The following is a 16,337-nucleotide window of genomic DNA, read 5'->3' as shown; positions in this document are numbered from 1 at the left end:
TTAGGCGTTCGCCTTTGGATAATCTTAGCGATAGCGTGAGAGACCTCCGGAATTGTGCATTGTACTGATACCGCTACGTGCGAAGCACCGTTGCAGAAGAAGAAGAAAAAGCGCTCGAGGTTTTCAGCCGTGGTGTTTCGTACTGTGCCCCTCGGCTCCGGGATTTGAGCAGGCAAGCGATCATTTTTTTTCAAGGCCCTTCTAGCAGCATTTTGGCTTCAGGTAGTAGAGCCGTCTCTTCGGCAACGATTCTTGCAGCCTGCCGGATACGCGGGTCAGATACGGTGACGGTGTGTCATCGCCATCTTGATCGACGACTTCGGCCATGGCTGGCGTGGAGCGCGAGAAATGGTCGAACAAGGTCGAGTTTATTCTCTCTTCCGTCGGCCTGTCCGTCGGACTTGGCAACGTCTGGCGCTTTCCGTACGTGGCCTTCGAGAACGGTGGAGGTCGGTATACTCGCATGTTCCGTCCATCGCAGTCGCACGCCACTGCGATCTTTTTCCGTTCCGCTACAGGTGCGTTCATGGTGCCGTACATTGTCCTCATGCTCCTCCTCGGTCGCCCCATGTACTACCTGGAGCTCGTCCTGGGCCAATTCGCCAGCGATGCACAGGCTCGAGCCTTCGGCGGATTCCCTCTCGCCAAGGGTGCGCACGTGCAAACGTCTTGCAAACGCAATTGAGCTAACAACGTAAAAGTGCATGCGCTCCTGATAATATACATTCCAAGAGAAAAAAAGAGTCATTTGACTCTTTTGTGCTACATATGTGACACATAACTCTCTTTAGAGGGACACGTTGACTCTCTTTCGGAGAATCGCGGGATGCCTCTCTCTCTAAGGAGACGCTGACTCTCTTGGAGAGTCGCGCGTCCCGCGACTCTCCTAAAATACTCCCCCCCCCCCCCCCCCGCCCTTAAAGTGTACAAGGCGACTGAACATCAACACTAGACCGTCAGCCCAATACGTCCTCTGGAGTGGAGAAGTTTTTTTGTTTTTTTTTACGCTAACGAGGGCATTGTCATGGAGGGTTAAGGGCCGAGCATTTCTTTATTCAACTTGGTACAAACATATTAACAAAGTTTATTGAAATAAATTTTCATTCACCCTAAAGTACTACCCGAAGCTGCGAAGGAAACTACCGATTAGATTCTTCTACAAAAAAGTTTCGCAAATGAACTGAGTCGCGGTCATGATCGAGGTCAAACCTGGAGCCAGAAATTTTGGAGGGTAGTCACTTTTGCCATCTGAGCTAGTCAGGATAAGACTATGGTCTCTGTTTCGATCGCTGGGCTACAACAAATTTTAATGGTTTCTTTTTGCATTCTTACAGCTATAGGATGGATAACTAGTTATCCTTTTAAGGAAACTTTCTGCACCTACAGTCGGTCACAACCTAAGAGTAGGTTCCGCCCACAGCCGTCGGTGTCTCACCCAGAGAATTTGCGTAGTTTCCCGGTCCGATCACATTTGCTGATTTCCGTGATGTCAAGCACGTTTCGCGTATTTCAGGTATATGTGATTTTTCCATACAGACATGTTTGTGTGGGTGGTTTTAGGTCTAAAACTTCCTGCCAAATTTCAGCAAATCTTCGGACATCACTACTCAGCCAAGCGTAATATTTAAGTAGGGACAGCGAAATTTTAAGCGTAGTACTTACATTAGCAGCGAAAACGTACTTGAAATGTTGGAATGGAAGTGCACCTGGTACGACTCTTGCACAGATGAATGGCAGGCGCGCCGCTGTTCTGGGGGAAGAGCCTGTGTTCATTCTTATGTTGTAACCGACTACAGGGGCGTCGATGGCGTCACCGCGTGGTTTCTTAGTGGCGTCATGGTGGTTAATAGCGATCACGCGTGGGACCAAACCGTGTGCGCAGGCGTGGGTTGGGCCATGGTGTACGCCTGCGCGTTCATCAGCCTGTACTACAACGTACTGCTGGGATACGCGCTCGTCTACCTGATCTACTCCTTTCGCGAGACGCTGCCCTGGACGAGCTGCGACTACTCCGAGTGGGCCGACAGTGACTGTTACAACCCTACTCCGGGCGTAGTAAGTCGCTGGCCGCGCCATCAGGCTCACGCCGGTTCGCACGCAGTGATTCTTAATCGACCAGTGCTGTTCTAATCGTACCAATTCTGAATTAGAAGAACGAAAGTCGGTTATGTCGACCATGTTGGTCAGCTTTGAAGACCTGTTATCTGGAAATAAAGCTATGTACAGTTAGCACCCAGTTCGTTGCTTTATTAGATACAATGATCGTCTGCAGCTCCGCGTGTCGAATGACCGGCCAGCTCCGTCTATCGTTCATAGTAATCAAACTGCTGTAACCTATTTTTATGTATAGTTTGTAAAGGGGACCCCATTGCAATCTTTGACTTCGGAACCTCCTTCTGCATATTAACATTCGGTAATATTTTTAATAATCACAATAAATTGATTCTGATTTGGATTATCGGAAATTTCGCCGCCGTCTTCTTGTCTCCTAATTTTACGACTTTCTGTTTTTGTTCGGTCGCTTGTTTTTGACTAGAGAATCTATATAGTCCTGGAAGCCAGGACTAGAGATGGAAAGCAAAGAGTTCCTGAAATGCTACATCAGGGGCCATCGGCCGCAATTATCGTAAAAAACCTGCGTGCTCATAACCCTGCTCTTTAAATAATGACGGGGCAGGTCAGACTGAGTAATCGAAGTGTGGTGCAGACATTGCCCCCCCCCCCCTTTGTGTTAACAGGTACGGCGCTACAGAACGCTTTTGCGCGTCTCGTTTTGTCGCTGTTGTAGCCGTTGCTGCGCTGTATACACCCTCGGAGTAAACTCGGGGATGTTGGGGGCAGCCAGCGTCGAGGTGAGACTGTTGGCACACACACGCACCTCTGCCGCACGCAGGTGCCTTGTCGGACGGTCGAGCCGCGTCTGCTAAGGATGTACGCCGAATCTAACTACACGGGCCCCGACGCGCACGCCATCCACCACGGCTCCCACGTGGTGCTAGTGCCGCGGCAGGCGTACGAGCTTCTCGCCAACACCTGCACTACGGCCACCCAGACGGCGCCCGAGCAGTTCTTCTAGTGGGTGCTCTCCTCCTGGAAACTTCAAAATTGAGCCTCCTTTTGAAAACAAAAAACAAAACAAAACAAAAAACCCGTTGGTTAGCTCAAAGCAGGGGCCTCAAACTCGCCTAAGCTAACGGGCCGCAGACACGAAATTTAGTACTGCAGGTACCGGGAGGGAGTGGGGGTGAACAGAATGTCATCTAACGTTGCCATTTGTAAGAAGGCCTTTCTCATATCTCATATATGGTCATTTCTGGAAGGGATTTGACGCCAATGTTCGAGAAACATATCGATGTGGTACGAAGACAGTGAAGTGTGGGCCGGGCCGCTAGTGAAAGGTCGTCGGGCCCCTGGCTATATCAAACCGTGCACAATAATTATCTACTACTGATTGTGAACAATTCTAGCGTCATGTTATTGTTAACCCCCGAACTGCAGCGCATAGTGCCAATCCATTGAAGACCAATATTGAGTTAAGCGCTCACTTGCATGACTGATTCTGGCATAAGAGTCGCGTGAAGGAGTATTGCACGGGAAGACATCGCATTCGACCTATTTTAATTATCGTGGAATCACTTCAGCCATTTACTTAGGACGACTTTGTCAGAGTACTACGATGCATAGCTAAACAAGGTAACGTGGCGCAACGTAAAACAAGTTCGAAAAAGAAGAAAGAGACGCATCTGTCTCCTCCTCTTTTTCTTAAGTTGTGTACACTTTCGCCAGATTACCTTGGTTAGCTGCTAAGTCAGCGTCTTCCTTAATCCAACGCGAATCGCATGTGGCGACAGAGCAGCGACCTGAGCACTACAGGACAATAGGCTTTCGCTTTATGATATCGTAATTATTCTACGTACTGCATCGCATCATGACGATAAGATGGTGATTTGCTGTACCGTGCTGCTACTTCCTCCCATCAGTCGCAACGTGCTTGGGTTGAGCAGCGGCATCGATGAACTGGGCTCTGTACAGCCTCGGCTGGCCGGCGCCCTGGTGGTGTCGTGGATGTGCGTGTACCTGTGCGTCTTCAAGGGAATCAAGACGTCGGGAAAGGTGCGCTTCAGGAAGGTTATCGTGACGCTATCGTGTATATGTATCTCGAACAGCCATAGAATAGTCTTCACAGAGGCAAGAAAAAAAATAATTGAAGACTCCATCACGTCCTCAGAACTATAATTCCTGGACGAGAGAGAGAGAGAACTGTACTCATGGCACAACGAGGTCGTTGAAGTTAGCTTGCCAGTAGTTAAATCAATCAATCAATCAATCAATCAATCAATCAATCAATCAATCAATCAATCAATCAATCAATCAATAAATAAATAAATAAATAAATAAATAAATAAATAAATAAATCAACCGATCTGCCTTGTTATGTCCATCGCACTGTTGTCTTCAAAGTGTATAGTCTTGCTAACTCAACCATAGATACTCTTATAGTACTTCCACACCAACCAAGAAACGATTAATTATTTGGCACCAGAATATATAAGAATTGTTGGGGTTTTACATTCCAAAACCACGATATAATAGAGGAACGCGCTAGTGGAGGGCTTCGGAAATTTTGACCATCTGGTGTTCTCACACCTAAATCTAAGTACACGGGCGTCTAGCATTTCGCCTCCGTCGAAATGCGGCCGCCGCGGACGGTATTCGGCCCCGCAACCTTCGGGTCAGGACCATAACCACAAGAGCATCGCAGCGGTTTGGCATCGGAACGTCAGGGAAACGTTAACAATGCTATGCGAGCAAAAGCTCCGGAGCCTGTTCGGTTTTATTAGCAGTTCCAAGCGAGGCGATATCTCAAGGGAAGGAAAAGTTTGAAGTTACGAGAAAATGTTCACATTATTTTATGACATTTCATCGGTTGTAGTCCATTACTGCTATACTTTGTTGTATAGTCACTTTTAATTGTATTTGCCGACGATATAGGCTGTGTACGTGACATCACTGGCTCCCTTTCTCATACTGGGCATGTTGTTCGTGCGCGGCATCACTCTACCGGGCGCTGCGGAAGGAATCCGGTTCTACCTGGTGCCCGACTGGTCCAGCATCTTGCGCGCCAAGGTCAGCATTCACGGTCCTTGTCGGCATTCTGCGCCGTTTCGTTATAATTTATTATGTTTCTTCGAACCGTCAGTTGCCTTTGTTATGCTAGTCCGATATCGTCCAACGTGGCAGTCTGCGCACTAGAATCGAATTTCGGTGCACATTAGTTTTCTTCATTTGCGCAAAACACTGTGGAAATCTAGTTTTTTTTCTTCTTTTTTTTTTACGTTATACTTCAAACGCAATCGGACGCGACACTATGCACAACGGCCTCTTAAGTTATGGTATACAGCGAAAATAGACAGATAGCATTGGAAGTCCACGTGGGGTTACGATTTTTCTAAATAATTTGTGCGATGTTTGGTGACATATTTGCATAGGCGGGCGCAAAGTTCCCCATTTAAAGGGGGTGGGGAAGTGGAAGGGAGGGGAAAAGGTTCGTCGCAGTACCCAGAAGACAACATGCTGGATGAAAAAATGAAAATAAAGCCGTGATGTGCTTCTCACAATGGCTTGCCTTTGGTTCCTGGCTTTCCGGAAGTAAAGACGGGAAGTTAACCAGTTCTTGGCATGCAACATCAGGGACCTTCGGCCGCCATTAGCGCCAAAAACCTGCGTTGCCATAACCCTTCTCTTTAAAGAATGACGGGGAAGGTCCGACTGAGTTAAGATATGGGGCATACTTTGGACCTCATATTTACCGGCAGCGCAACCACACACACGGACAGAGAAAAGAAGCGAAACGAAAACACAGCGCTGACTGTGTGGTTGCGCTGCCGGTAAATATGAAGTACAACCAACTGGCCCAAGTTTCCGTTTTGATACTTCGGACCCCCCCCCCCCCCGTGCCCCCCCCCCTATGTGATAAGGGGGGAGTTTGCCCCACCTGCCTCCCCTCCCCCGTGCGCATGCTTATGCATATATGCATGTCATATCGCGCTTCCCGTACGGTGTTTCGTAAAAAAAAAATTCGATAATTGATGCAATAACTAAGTTGTGTCAAAGTATGCAATATATTGTATGAGCGTACTCAATGTTCATTGTGCCCATTGATTTGGCATTACAGGTGTGGAAGAACGCCGCCGAGCAGATCTTTTACTCGTTAAGCCTCGCCGAGGGCATGATCATCTGCTTTGGTGGATTCAACGAATTCAGGAACAGCCTTCACAAGTGGGTATCGCTCTTGTACTTATTCAGTCCCATTCACGCAAACACCGAAAGCCAACTGTAATGAACTTTCACCTTGGCTAAGTTCAGGGGCGTAGCCAGAAATTTTGTTCGGGGGGGGGGGGGGGTTCAACCATACTTTATGTATGTTCGTGCGTGCGTTTGTATGTGTGCGTGCATATATACATATGCAAAATCGAAAAATTTCGATAGCCAGGGGCGTAGCCAAGGGGGGGGGGGTGTTCAACCCCCCCCCCCCCCCCCCCCCCCTTGGCTACGCCCCTGGCTAAGCTCTTCATTACGAGTATGTAGCACACACAGCTGAAGCCATGGATTCCATGGCTGAAGCAATCTCGGGAAAGCCACAGGGCTATCAAAGTTGTTAGCATCAGCTTTCGAACAACACCTATAAGCTATAGTAGTCCTGTATGCAGGGATCTAAGCAGATGTTGCAGGGACCTAAGCAGATGTTGCATGCACTTGGTCGTTGTTGCTATGGCGTAGGTCCAGGCGCGTCGCCTCCGAGATTTTTCACCTTTCAGAGGTCGTGCCGAGGAGGCGGACGTTCTAGGTCGTGCCCCATGCGTCACTTCCGACCAGTGGTAATGGCGGTGGTTTCTTTTCTTTTCCTGTTCTGTTCAAAACGGTTATTTTTTCGAGCTTTCTGGGACGCTCGCGTTCGTATTTTAAACTAAAACATTCCACGCAGGCTCCTCTTAATATAGATTATCGGAAACTAGGAATTGTTATTAGGCCTAAAATTTTGCAGTTGACCAAGTGCCAGAGGTGAAGATGAACACGAAGGTTTCGATACATGCTAGCAGATTAGCAGTATAGAATTTGCATATAGAAATTTGAGTTTGTAACGCGTAAGCAGGGAAATGAATACACGGCCAAGAAATGTGATAGAACGGACGCACTAGAATTGCAGTATATTAAGATGCTGCGGTAATGTTGAGCGCAACGCATTCGAGAGATGAAACCGTCGATTCACGCCGCAGACGGAGCGCGACATAGGATCTGTAGCGCACATGCAACGGGCAGATGGCGCCGAGCCGCGTCTCGTTTCTGTGGAATGATTCGGCAGTTAACATCTGCACGCTGTGCCCACCACAAAAGCGATAAGCCGATGGCGGCTATCTTAAAGCAGGCAGGTGACATTTTGCCGTCACGTGGACACTTGCAGGGACGTGCTGGTGGTGGCATTAGCTGACTTCGTTGTGAGCATGATGGGCGGCATGGTGGTCTTCGCGGTGCTCGGAAACATGGCGTACCACCTGGAAGTGCCCGTCACCGACGTCGTCTCTTCTGGTGAGCAGTGAGCGTGCTTCGCCCTCGGGAATAAACTGTAACTCATGCAAGTTACGATATGACTATACTTTTGCTTGCTTGCGCTGTGGTGTAGATATCGCGGATACTGTGTTTCATCGTTACACACAGCAGTAGTGTATCTCCCTGTTCTTATCCGCGCAGGCGTCGGACTGGCGTTCATCGCTTACCCGCAGGCGCTGAGCATGATCGCTTACCCGCAGCTCTGGTCGGTCGCCTTCTACGCTATGCTGTTCTTCCTCGCCATCGACACAGAGGTGGGTTTAATTAATTAGCTAATTAGTTTGATATTGCCTCATCTGTTGTGAATTTTTGACGAGGAAACTTTGCCTCGGGACCCGGGTACGACTCGACGCCTGAGGGATATATCTGACATTTTCTCAAGGGTCTGTTATTTCTTTTCTACTGCCGTTTATTATTATTATTATTATTATTATTATTATTATTATTATTATTATTATTATTATTATTATTATTATTATTATTATTATTATTATTATTATTATTATTATTCGCTGCTGGACTCAATGCTACTGACGTCCTCTGCCGGTCAATGGCTATATCGTAACTTGTTGGGGTACGCAATTTGGTGTGTTGTACGGATCCACTGCGGTGGACTTACGCATCAGCACTTCATCAATTTAACTTTCAAGCAAAGAACTTGCAATGCTTGAGACAAGCGCAGCAACGCAGGCGTCAATTAAGCTGGCAGAGCGTAGCTGTTATTGGTTATTTACGCCTCTGCATGATTGCAAACTTTGCGGTGATCCACGCGCATGCGTGGGCTGGTTGTGTGTATTCAAGGTTCTCTTCGATTAAAGCTACTTGTTGGAAATCAGCACGGCGACGTGTCTTTCTTTTTTCCCTGTGTCATTTCCATGTGCTGAAGGTTCACTGTGGATATATATCGTAACGTCATATCCGCGTGCGCTCTGTGCATCGTTATATGCGTCACACTGTGTGAGTTGTCGACGTTTGAATCGTCCGCACAGTTCTCGTCGGTCGAGTGCCTGCTGACGCCGTTCAAGGACGAGTTCCCGGCGCTGCGCTCGTACGGCCCTCTACTGTCGTTCGCCGTGTGCGCTCTGATGTGCGTGTTCGGCATGCCCATGGCCAGCCAGGGGGGCCTATACATCCTCACCGTGATGGACACCTACCTGGGGGGATTCCTGCTGCCCTGGATCGGCCTCGCAGAGCTCCTGGTCGTCGTGTTCGGATACGGTACGAGCGAGCCGAATTCCAAAATTCACAGCGAGGGGTTCTTTCGCCAGAACTAAATTAGAAAACACCGGCGTCAGAGCAAGCACAATGAAATTTAACTGCTGCGTGTTTAACCCTGTAATGTCAAGTGCATCACGTATATGCTACGCACACAGAGAGAACGAAAGAATGGGAATTTTTCGAGGGGCTCTTTTTTTTATTTTAGTTAGAACCAAATGAGTCGAACAGATCCAAGAGACGCTCAGGCCAGGGAAAACATAAGTGCTATTAATTGTCTTCAACTGCAGTGGAGTAATAATGACGTAAGTTGAAATGAATTGAATAGACACGTAATTCGAAGGTTGTGGTGTCGGATCCCGCCGATGGAAAGGGGGATTTTTTGTCCACTTCAATTCATTTTAATTTAAGTCTTTATTGCTACACTACATTGAAATACTACAATTAATGGACGTATGTTTTCCCTGGTCTAATTGTCTGGTAAATTCATTTGGTTGAAGCATACAGACAGAGAAAGAGAAATAACTAATAATTTAATTAAGGCTGCTCTGTTACTGTGGGTGGAGCCCCTCATCCAGGTCGTCCCCAATGGCAATCGCGGCTCGCCGGGCTTGACTGAAGCTCACCAATTGTCTTCTCAAGCTCAGTTCGGAGAGTCGCTCCTCCAGTGACGGACTGATGAGTCGGTCCTACTCGGCGCCTCGATAATAATTACTTAGGCTAAGCGTAGAAAATTCTACGCAAGACCCTCAGTTGTGTTTTCAGTATATACTACAAAAAAGTTCCGGCGCAATTGCTGAACCAGCTGGGGCGCTTATCCGCACGTTTAGTTTGAAATTACCAAGACGGCGGACCATAAACGTCAAATCACAATTAGGACGGTGGCAGCTTGCGGGCTGGTGACATCAGTCCACCTGCCATACTTCTTTCTTAATATAAAAACTCAGGGCTGGTCGTGTTGGTATGTATCTGTATTAACGAAAAAGCAGCGCGAAAAGGACGAGCAAGCAGCAGCGCTCGTGTTCTCGTTTATTTTTCTCCTTTCCCAGCTTTGTCAAAACTTCGCTGCCTTAGCCTTAGCCGTATACAAGTGGGAACGTGCGCATCCTGGTTAGGACGCTTTTAGATTTGTGGGATGGTCGACTTATAAAATTTCCCGTATCATCTATTGTTATAGCGAAGTTGCAGTGTACTGTCGTGAGCAATGTGAGAGGGAACACGCGAGCACGTGGCGAATAGCCTCAAACCCCAGTTCGAACTTCACTCGGATGGCGATGTCACAAATAAATTGGAAAGATTGACGCTTTTTCGCCAACTATTGTCACTCCCACCACTCCTCTGTTTTAAACAACGCGCGAAATATATGCCACAAATAACGGCTTCATATTGTGATGCCTGTTGTAGCGCTCGCTCGCAGCGAAGAGCAGTACCGTTTTCTAGAATCATATTTTGCTGTATCTTGATTTTATGTGTTACACGAACACACACAAGCGAATGCAAAAGCTGTATTTTGCGCGGAGATATAGCAAGCACACCTCCGCGCTCTGCTTGGGATACTCGCGAGCTACACGTGATACGCAATCAGCTGCAGTTTTTTTTATCACCAATGGCGAGGCGGGCGTGCCAACATTTAACGGGACTGCGGCGACCTTTCTGCTTTATTTCCTATTGCAGCCACCGCCAATCGCCCCGCTTTGGGTTTGAGGCTATTTGCCACACACTCACGTGTTCCCGCTCATACCGCTCACGATAGTATACCTGGGCAGTGTCCAGGTCTGTACTATAGGTCCACCCGCAGTGGGGGTCTAGTGGTTAGGGTGCCCGAGCCGAAGGCTGCGGCATCGAATGCCGACCGCGGCGGCTGCATTTTGATGGAGGCGAAATGCTAGAGGCCTGCGTACTTGGATTTTGGTGCGTGTTCAAAAACACCAGGTGGTCGAAATTTCCATGAGCCCTCCACTACGGCATCCCGTGGTTTTGTGGTTTTGGGACTCAAGATTCCATCATTTAAAGGATTACTATGTACTCGGTCCAACTCCTGCGTAGAAGGCCGCCGCTTGCGCCCTCTCTGACTTAGCCGTCTTACCGCGTGCAGGGCTGACGCGTTTCTGCACCGACATCGAGTTCATGACCGGCGACCAGCCCAGCGTGGCGCTCAAGATCTGCTGGGCCGTGTTCTGCCCACTGTGCCTCACGGTTAGTTCGCGTGTATCGTTTGCGTTTTTTATTTCTTTTAGTTTACAGATTCGTGAGTTTACTAAGTGAGTTTACTAAGTGAGCTTGAACACGCACGAACGTGCAGCTTTGTCTATTGAGTATTTTTCCTTTCATTCTTGAATAACACATCTCGAGCTAGTTGGTTGTTCATCATCGCAAGGCAAGTACAAAGCGCACTACATGAAGACTAACACAAGGAACACAAGACACAGGCGCTGTCATTCATTCATTCATTCATTCATTCATTCATTCATTCATTCATTCATTCATTCATTCATTCATTCATTCATTCATTCTTGCCAAAGACAAGTAAGAGCCGTTCCTTACGTAGTCCGCATTCTTTGTTGCAGCTTGGGGCTGCGGCAATGTTTATGCAATCTACAGAGAAGAGCGTCTGTGCAAATATTCAAGACTTAGCCGGCTTTGCTTAGACGGCTATGCATAGGACCTATGGCTTTGCACTAATAAAGACATAACACTGCGAATCACTATAGGAAGTGAGAGAAATATATATTCCTGCTAAGACGCGGTGATGACCATGTTCATTTTGTCAAAAAGATACCTGACTAATTTTCTTCCATCTCCTTCCTCACATAAAATTAAAGCGAAGTGGTTTTAGCTGCGGCGGCTTCAGAACATGCGCAAAACGTCGTTAAAATCTCGACTATACAACTGTTAAGTGGATAAACATTCCAGGAAATAGGCGACCGTCTTGATCTCCGTGCATGACTAAAACGACGTGACAATTAGCATTTGTCAATATATCCTCTCCCGCAGTGGATCGTGATCGCGGACCTGTTCCTGTACGGCGAGCCGCTGACGCTGGGCGAATACACGTTTCCAGCGTGGGTGAACGTAGTCGGCACGTTCGCGGTCGTCGTGGCCGTCGAGATCATCGTCGCGTTCGCCGTTTACCACTTGCGCAGCTGCGGATACGTGAGTGATACGACACTTGGCGGCGTTGCTTTTGGTGTCAGTGAACAGCAGCCTGTTTCAGTAGCCCAAAAAGCTCAGTAGCAGACATGGATGTAACCAAACATTTTTCGGGAGGGGAGGGTCAACCATACTGTATGTATGTTCGCGCGTGCGTTTGTATGCGTGCATGTATATATATATATATATATATATATATATATATATATATATATACGCGCGCGCAGAATTGAAAATTTTCGGGGGGAGCTTCAACCCCGCCCAGCAACCCCCCCCCCCCCCCCATCCTGGCTACATTTGTATATGTAACGTTTGCATGTAAGATGTTTGCGTGCAAGTGTTTATTGCATATCTACAGATCTACTCACTAGTAAATACATAAAGCAGGAGAACACATACATATAAAATAAAACCACAAAGAATCAGTATATTATACATAGAAGTAACATCTTTGTAAAGGCTTGCGTGCAGTGGCGTAACCAGGGGGTGGCAAACCGGGCCCGTGCCCCCCCCCCCCCAAAAAAAAAATATATATATTTTGCCTACGCCACTGCCTGTGCGCGAATGTTAGCGAGTTGCAAACCGACGGAATGTCACAATTTGACCAAGTATACTTTTCTTACAGCAGTTTGGTTTTGCTTAGAGGATGCGTGGATGATTATGTTGACTTTTTCATTGTCTCTTTCAACGAATTTCAGTTGCGAGCAAGCTCTTGTGGTATCTTGCTAAACTTTTCACGTCTGTCGTGTTGCGCTACCTTCGCCTATTCGTGATGCCGAGCGCGCCGTCGCAGGATCTGCGCAGGGCTCTGCTTCCGTCCGACAACTGGGGACCCAAGGACCCCGCCGAGTATTGCGAGTACATTCGCTTTCTTGAAGAGCGGGGCATGAGACGCCCAACCGAGCAGGAGCCCAAGCTTGCGCGGCCGTCGCTGGGCGAAGGAACCAAGAGCGACGCCATTTCGCCGCAGTCGCCCACCACTACCAGTCGTGACCGGCCTGCACCGTTGACGGAAGCGGCAGCGCCCCTGTCGAATAACGCGCCCGCTAAAGCGGACGTCGTGGTGCCTGACGCGAACGCCGCGACACCTGCCGCCATTACTTCTGGCGTCAACAAAACGGCAGTCGCGTAACAACGTCCTGGATACGTGGACGAATATGGCGACGTCTCACGCCATCGGGGCGTGTCGCCGTTGCATGTTTTCGTCACGTTTTTCCTGGTGCAATTCGCGCTGTATATATTCAAACCCAGTATAATTTTTAAAAGTTTCATTCATTAAAATATTCGTTCAGAAAAGCAAGCTGTCTGTATAATTTGTCGGTATGAATGTTTGTAAACGTGTAGGGACATATAAACTTTAAATAGAACAAAAATGCGGGAAACTTCTGTAAACATTCACTTTTCACGCTAGATTTTTATTCAGTCTGTAGACTACGCGTTCGCACGTGTTCTACTTAACGTGGTTCGTGAAAGGCATGCTTGTCGTCTTCAAAGGCTCACATTGAAGCTAATACCTCAGTGTAATTAACATTTTGTTCATCATTAGCTGTCAAGATTGTTCTATATTTAGAGTACAGCTCTTAGCCTCCCGTTTTTGCGTTGAGCGTCGTATCTTGCTGGTGCTCGGCGTATCAGCCTGTCTCGCGCGCCTCTAGCCACGCGGCGATCTTATTTTGACTAGGCCGGCTGTACTTTAACAAGTAAACAACAAACAGTCGGGCGAACGAGCTCAGCGAGAAATCTTGTCTCGCGCGCTTCGAGCCACACAGCTCTTTTCTTTTGCCGAGGCTGGCCGGATTCTGCTTAAATCTTCGCCGTCTAAACAAAATAAAAAGAAATGAAAATAAACAAAAATTAGAAGAATATAAAATGGAAGTAAGGAATTTAAGAATAAAAAAGCGTTGTATGTGACTGCAATTCGCGCCGGCGAAATAAAGAGCAGAAATATAGTAACAAAAATGACAAAAAATAAGAAAAATATAATTACGGGACATTTCACTAATAATAAAAACCAGAAGAGAAGTCGATAACTTTAGGTACGTACATGCCTCTCAGATTATTTGCCCCCATACATCGCCAAATTGATGCATTCCTCTAAGACGACTGCAACGCGAAAGCCATCTTATTCTTTTATTCTTTTTTCTTCTCGGTCAAGTCGTGTGATGACGTCATCACAGGACAGTTCCTTCAACATGAATTAAGCATATTCTTGCTTCTCTTATGCTTTATTGTAAAGCTGGCTTCTCCTTTTAAAGGCTACAGCTGAGGCAGAGCACGCTCTACAGGGGAGTCGGGCGTGTTTCGCGTTTTCTCTTTCCTCTTAACTAGAACTATAGTAGATGTAAACGCTTGTTGCTCATTGCAATAAAAAAAATCAGAGCAATTATTTCTTCCATATACTCTTTCAAAAAAATAATTCTCTCTCGGCGCTCGGGTGATTTACAATAAATTGTAAAGCTGGCTTCTTCTTTTAAAGGAAATAATTGAGGCAGAGCGCGCTTTACAGGGGAAATGTCAAAACTGCCCGTTCGTCCGTCGCTCTTTCACGAAAGAGGATCATCGCCATAAGAAATGTATAAAACATTGTCAGGTAGTGCTGGGTTTGAACCAAGGCCCGCACTCTCGAAATGCAAGTATCTTAACCACCGGGCTACACACCGACGCTTGCAGAATGTGAATATACAGATTGTACTAGCACCAGGTATTAAAAAAAAACAACAACATAGGCACTACGCGTCTCGAATTGGCGCAGTATTGTTCTGAGCCACATAGAGCCCGTCAGGATATTTTCTCCAGCCCGCCAAGCTCGGTAATTAACAAAGATTGGTTAACTTTTTAAATAGTATCTCTAGTGAAATATCTTCAATAAAAAAGTTGTAGCGCTTGCTGAGAACATGGGATGTTTTTTTAATCTATGCTAAGATAACTTCCCTGATTATTTTTATTTGAAATCCTTCTTTAAAGAGCACGAATTTTTTGAAAATACCACGTGACTGCCGCCTAACTCGCGACGCTTTTAGTGCCCTCATATGTAAGTCGAACGAATTATCAGACTGCTCCATGCACAGAGATCGATTGAACAGGCTCTCGGTGACTATAGTTTGCTGAATCATAGGAATACAAATGTAATGTTTATCAGACTACTATAAAAGCGGAGCCAACAGTGGAACCATAGACGTTAATTTAATATGACTCCTATATCGTAGGAGTACATATGTAGTGTTTATTGCTTTATTGTAACATTAAATAGCCAGCACCACAACCACAATTGACGTTGCACCGACATTACGCCCGCATAGGCTGGTTTTACAAACCAGTTTTAGACCTGGCGTAGCTCTGTGGTAGAATACCTGATTGCCACGCAGAATGTTTGGGTTCGATTTCTGCTGGGATCCTAATTTTTATTTTTCCATTCGTCGGGTCAACGCTGCCGATGTCGGCTTTTCTGAACGCTCTCGCATTTAAACTACCAATGCCTGTTCTCGCCGTTCCTGGGTAGATATAAACTTTCAATCACCTGTGGCGCATACCCGTACACCGCGGCCCGTGGTAAACGGGTATATGCACGTGTGTCTGGAGGAAAGGGCTTGACGGCGTACGCGACAGGATTTTCACGTTATTCATGTTATGACCCGACAGTCATATTCGTCAAATCTTCTTACCCTCCCATGCCAATTATGGTCTACACCAAGTTAATGAGGCGATCATGAGAGCACCCAGACGTAGGCGGCTGGATAGATAGATGCGTAGATAGAAACGCTCGAAGTGCCAAAGGTTCGCGAAGAAATGTTTCGCATTTAAAACTAATCAGGCGAGTCATCTTAGCATAGGCTAAAAAATGCGATGCTTCTGAACGAGCGCTACCACTTTTGTATTGAAGATTTTTCGCTACAGTTTCTATAAAAAAAAAAAAAAACGCCAGGCCTGCATGAAAAGCGCAGCACAGTCACAGCGAAAGCTGGAAGAGCGGCATTTCTAGAGCTCGTTGTAACGACTAGAAATATAGCGCTTAATGGACGGGGACACAAGAGGAGGACATACAACACAGCGCCTGTGTTGTATGTCCTCTTCTTGTGTCCCCGTTCATTCAGCGCTCTATTTTTCGTCGTCAGTATGTACCAACAAGCCGAAATTTCAACAGTCCTATTGTAGGTTGTCTTGGAGCTGCTAATACAAGTACACATGCAAGGTAACCACTACGCCATAAATCATAATTATTGTGAAGTAGGGAAGCAGCCATTATACCATTTTTCGTCATTCTGCGGAGAACCGTGGTACCCGCTACACCTCTGTAAGGCATTATGTGAACTTTGTTGGTGCTGTGCCTGATGACGATAATTTATGGCTGAGCCCTTTGTAATGGG

The 16,337-nt window shown here is 46.9% G+C and overlaps 1 protein-coding gene across 1 annotated transcript; it reads left to right on the top strand.

Moving 5' to 3' along the window:
* The first annotated feature begins 325 nt into the window (after positions 1–325).
* LOC119372370 (sodium- and chloride-dependent glycine transporter 1) lies at positions 326–13,614 on the top strand. Its single transcript, XM_037642844.2, has 13 exons — positions 326–449; positions 519–650; positions 1,883–2,055; positions 2,894–3,075; positions 3,981–4,113; positions 4,993–5,127; positions 6,176–6,279; positions 7,463–7,587; positions 7,750–7,862; positions 8,598–8,826; positions 10,919–11,019; positions 11,818–11,976; positions 12,767–13,614. The coding sequence occupies exons 1-13, from the start codon at positions 326–328 to the stop codon at positions 13,103–13,105; spliced, it is 2,049 nt and encodes a 682-aa protein (XP_037498772.2). The 3' UTR covers positions 13,106–13,614.
* The last annotated feature ends 2,723 nt before the right edge of the window (positions 13,615–16,337 follow it).

This window comes from Rhipicephalus sanguineus, chromosome 10, assembly GCF_013339695.2.
Source record: "Rhipicephalus sanguineus isolate Rsan-2018 chromosome 10, BIME_Rsan_1.4, whole genome shotgun sequence".
Classification (NCBI taxonomy): Eukaryota; Metazoa; Arthropoda; class Arachnida; order Ixodida; family Ixodidae; genus Rhipicephalus; species Rhipicephalus sanguineus.
The sequence above is the reverse complement of the archived record's forward strand: the minus strand, read 5'-3'. Positions and strand labels throughout refer to the sequence as shown.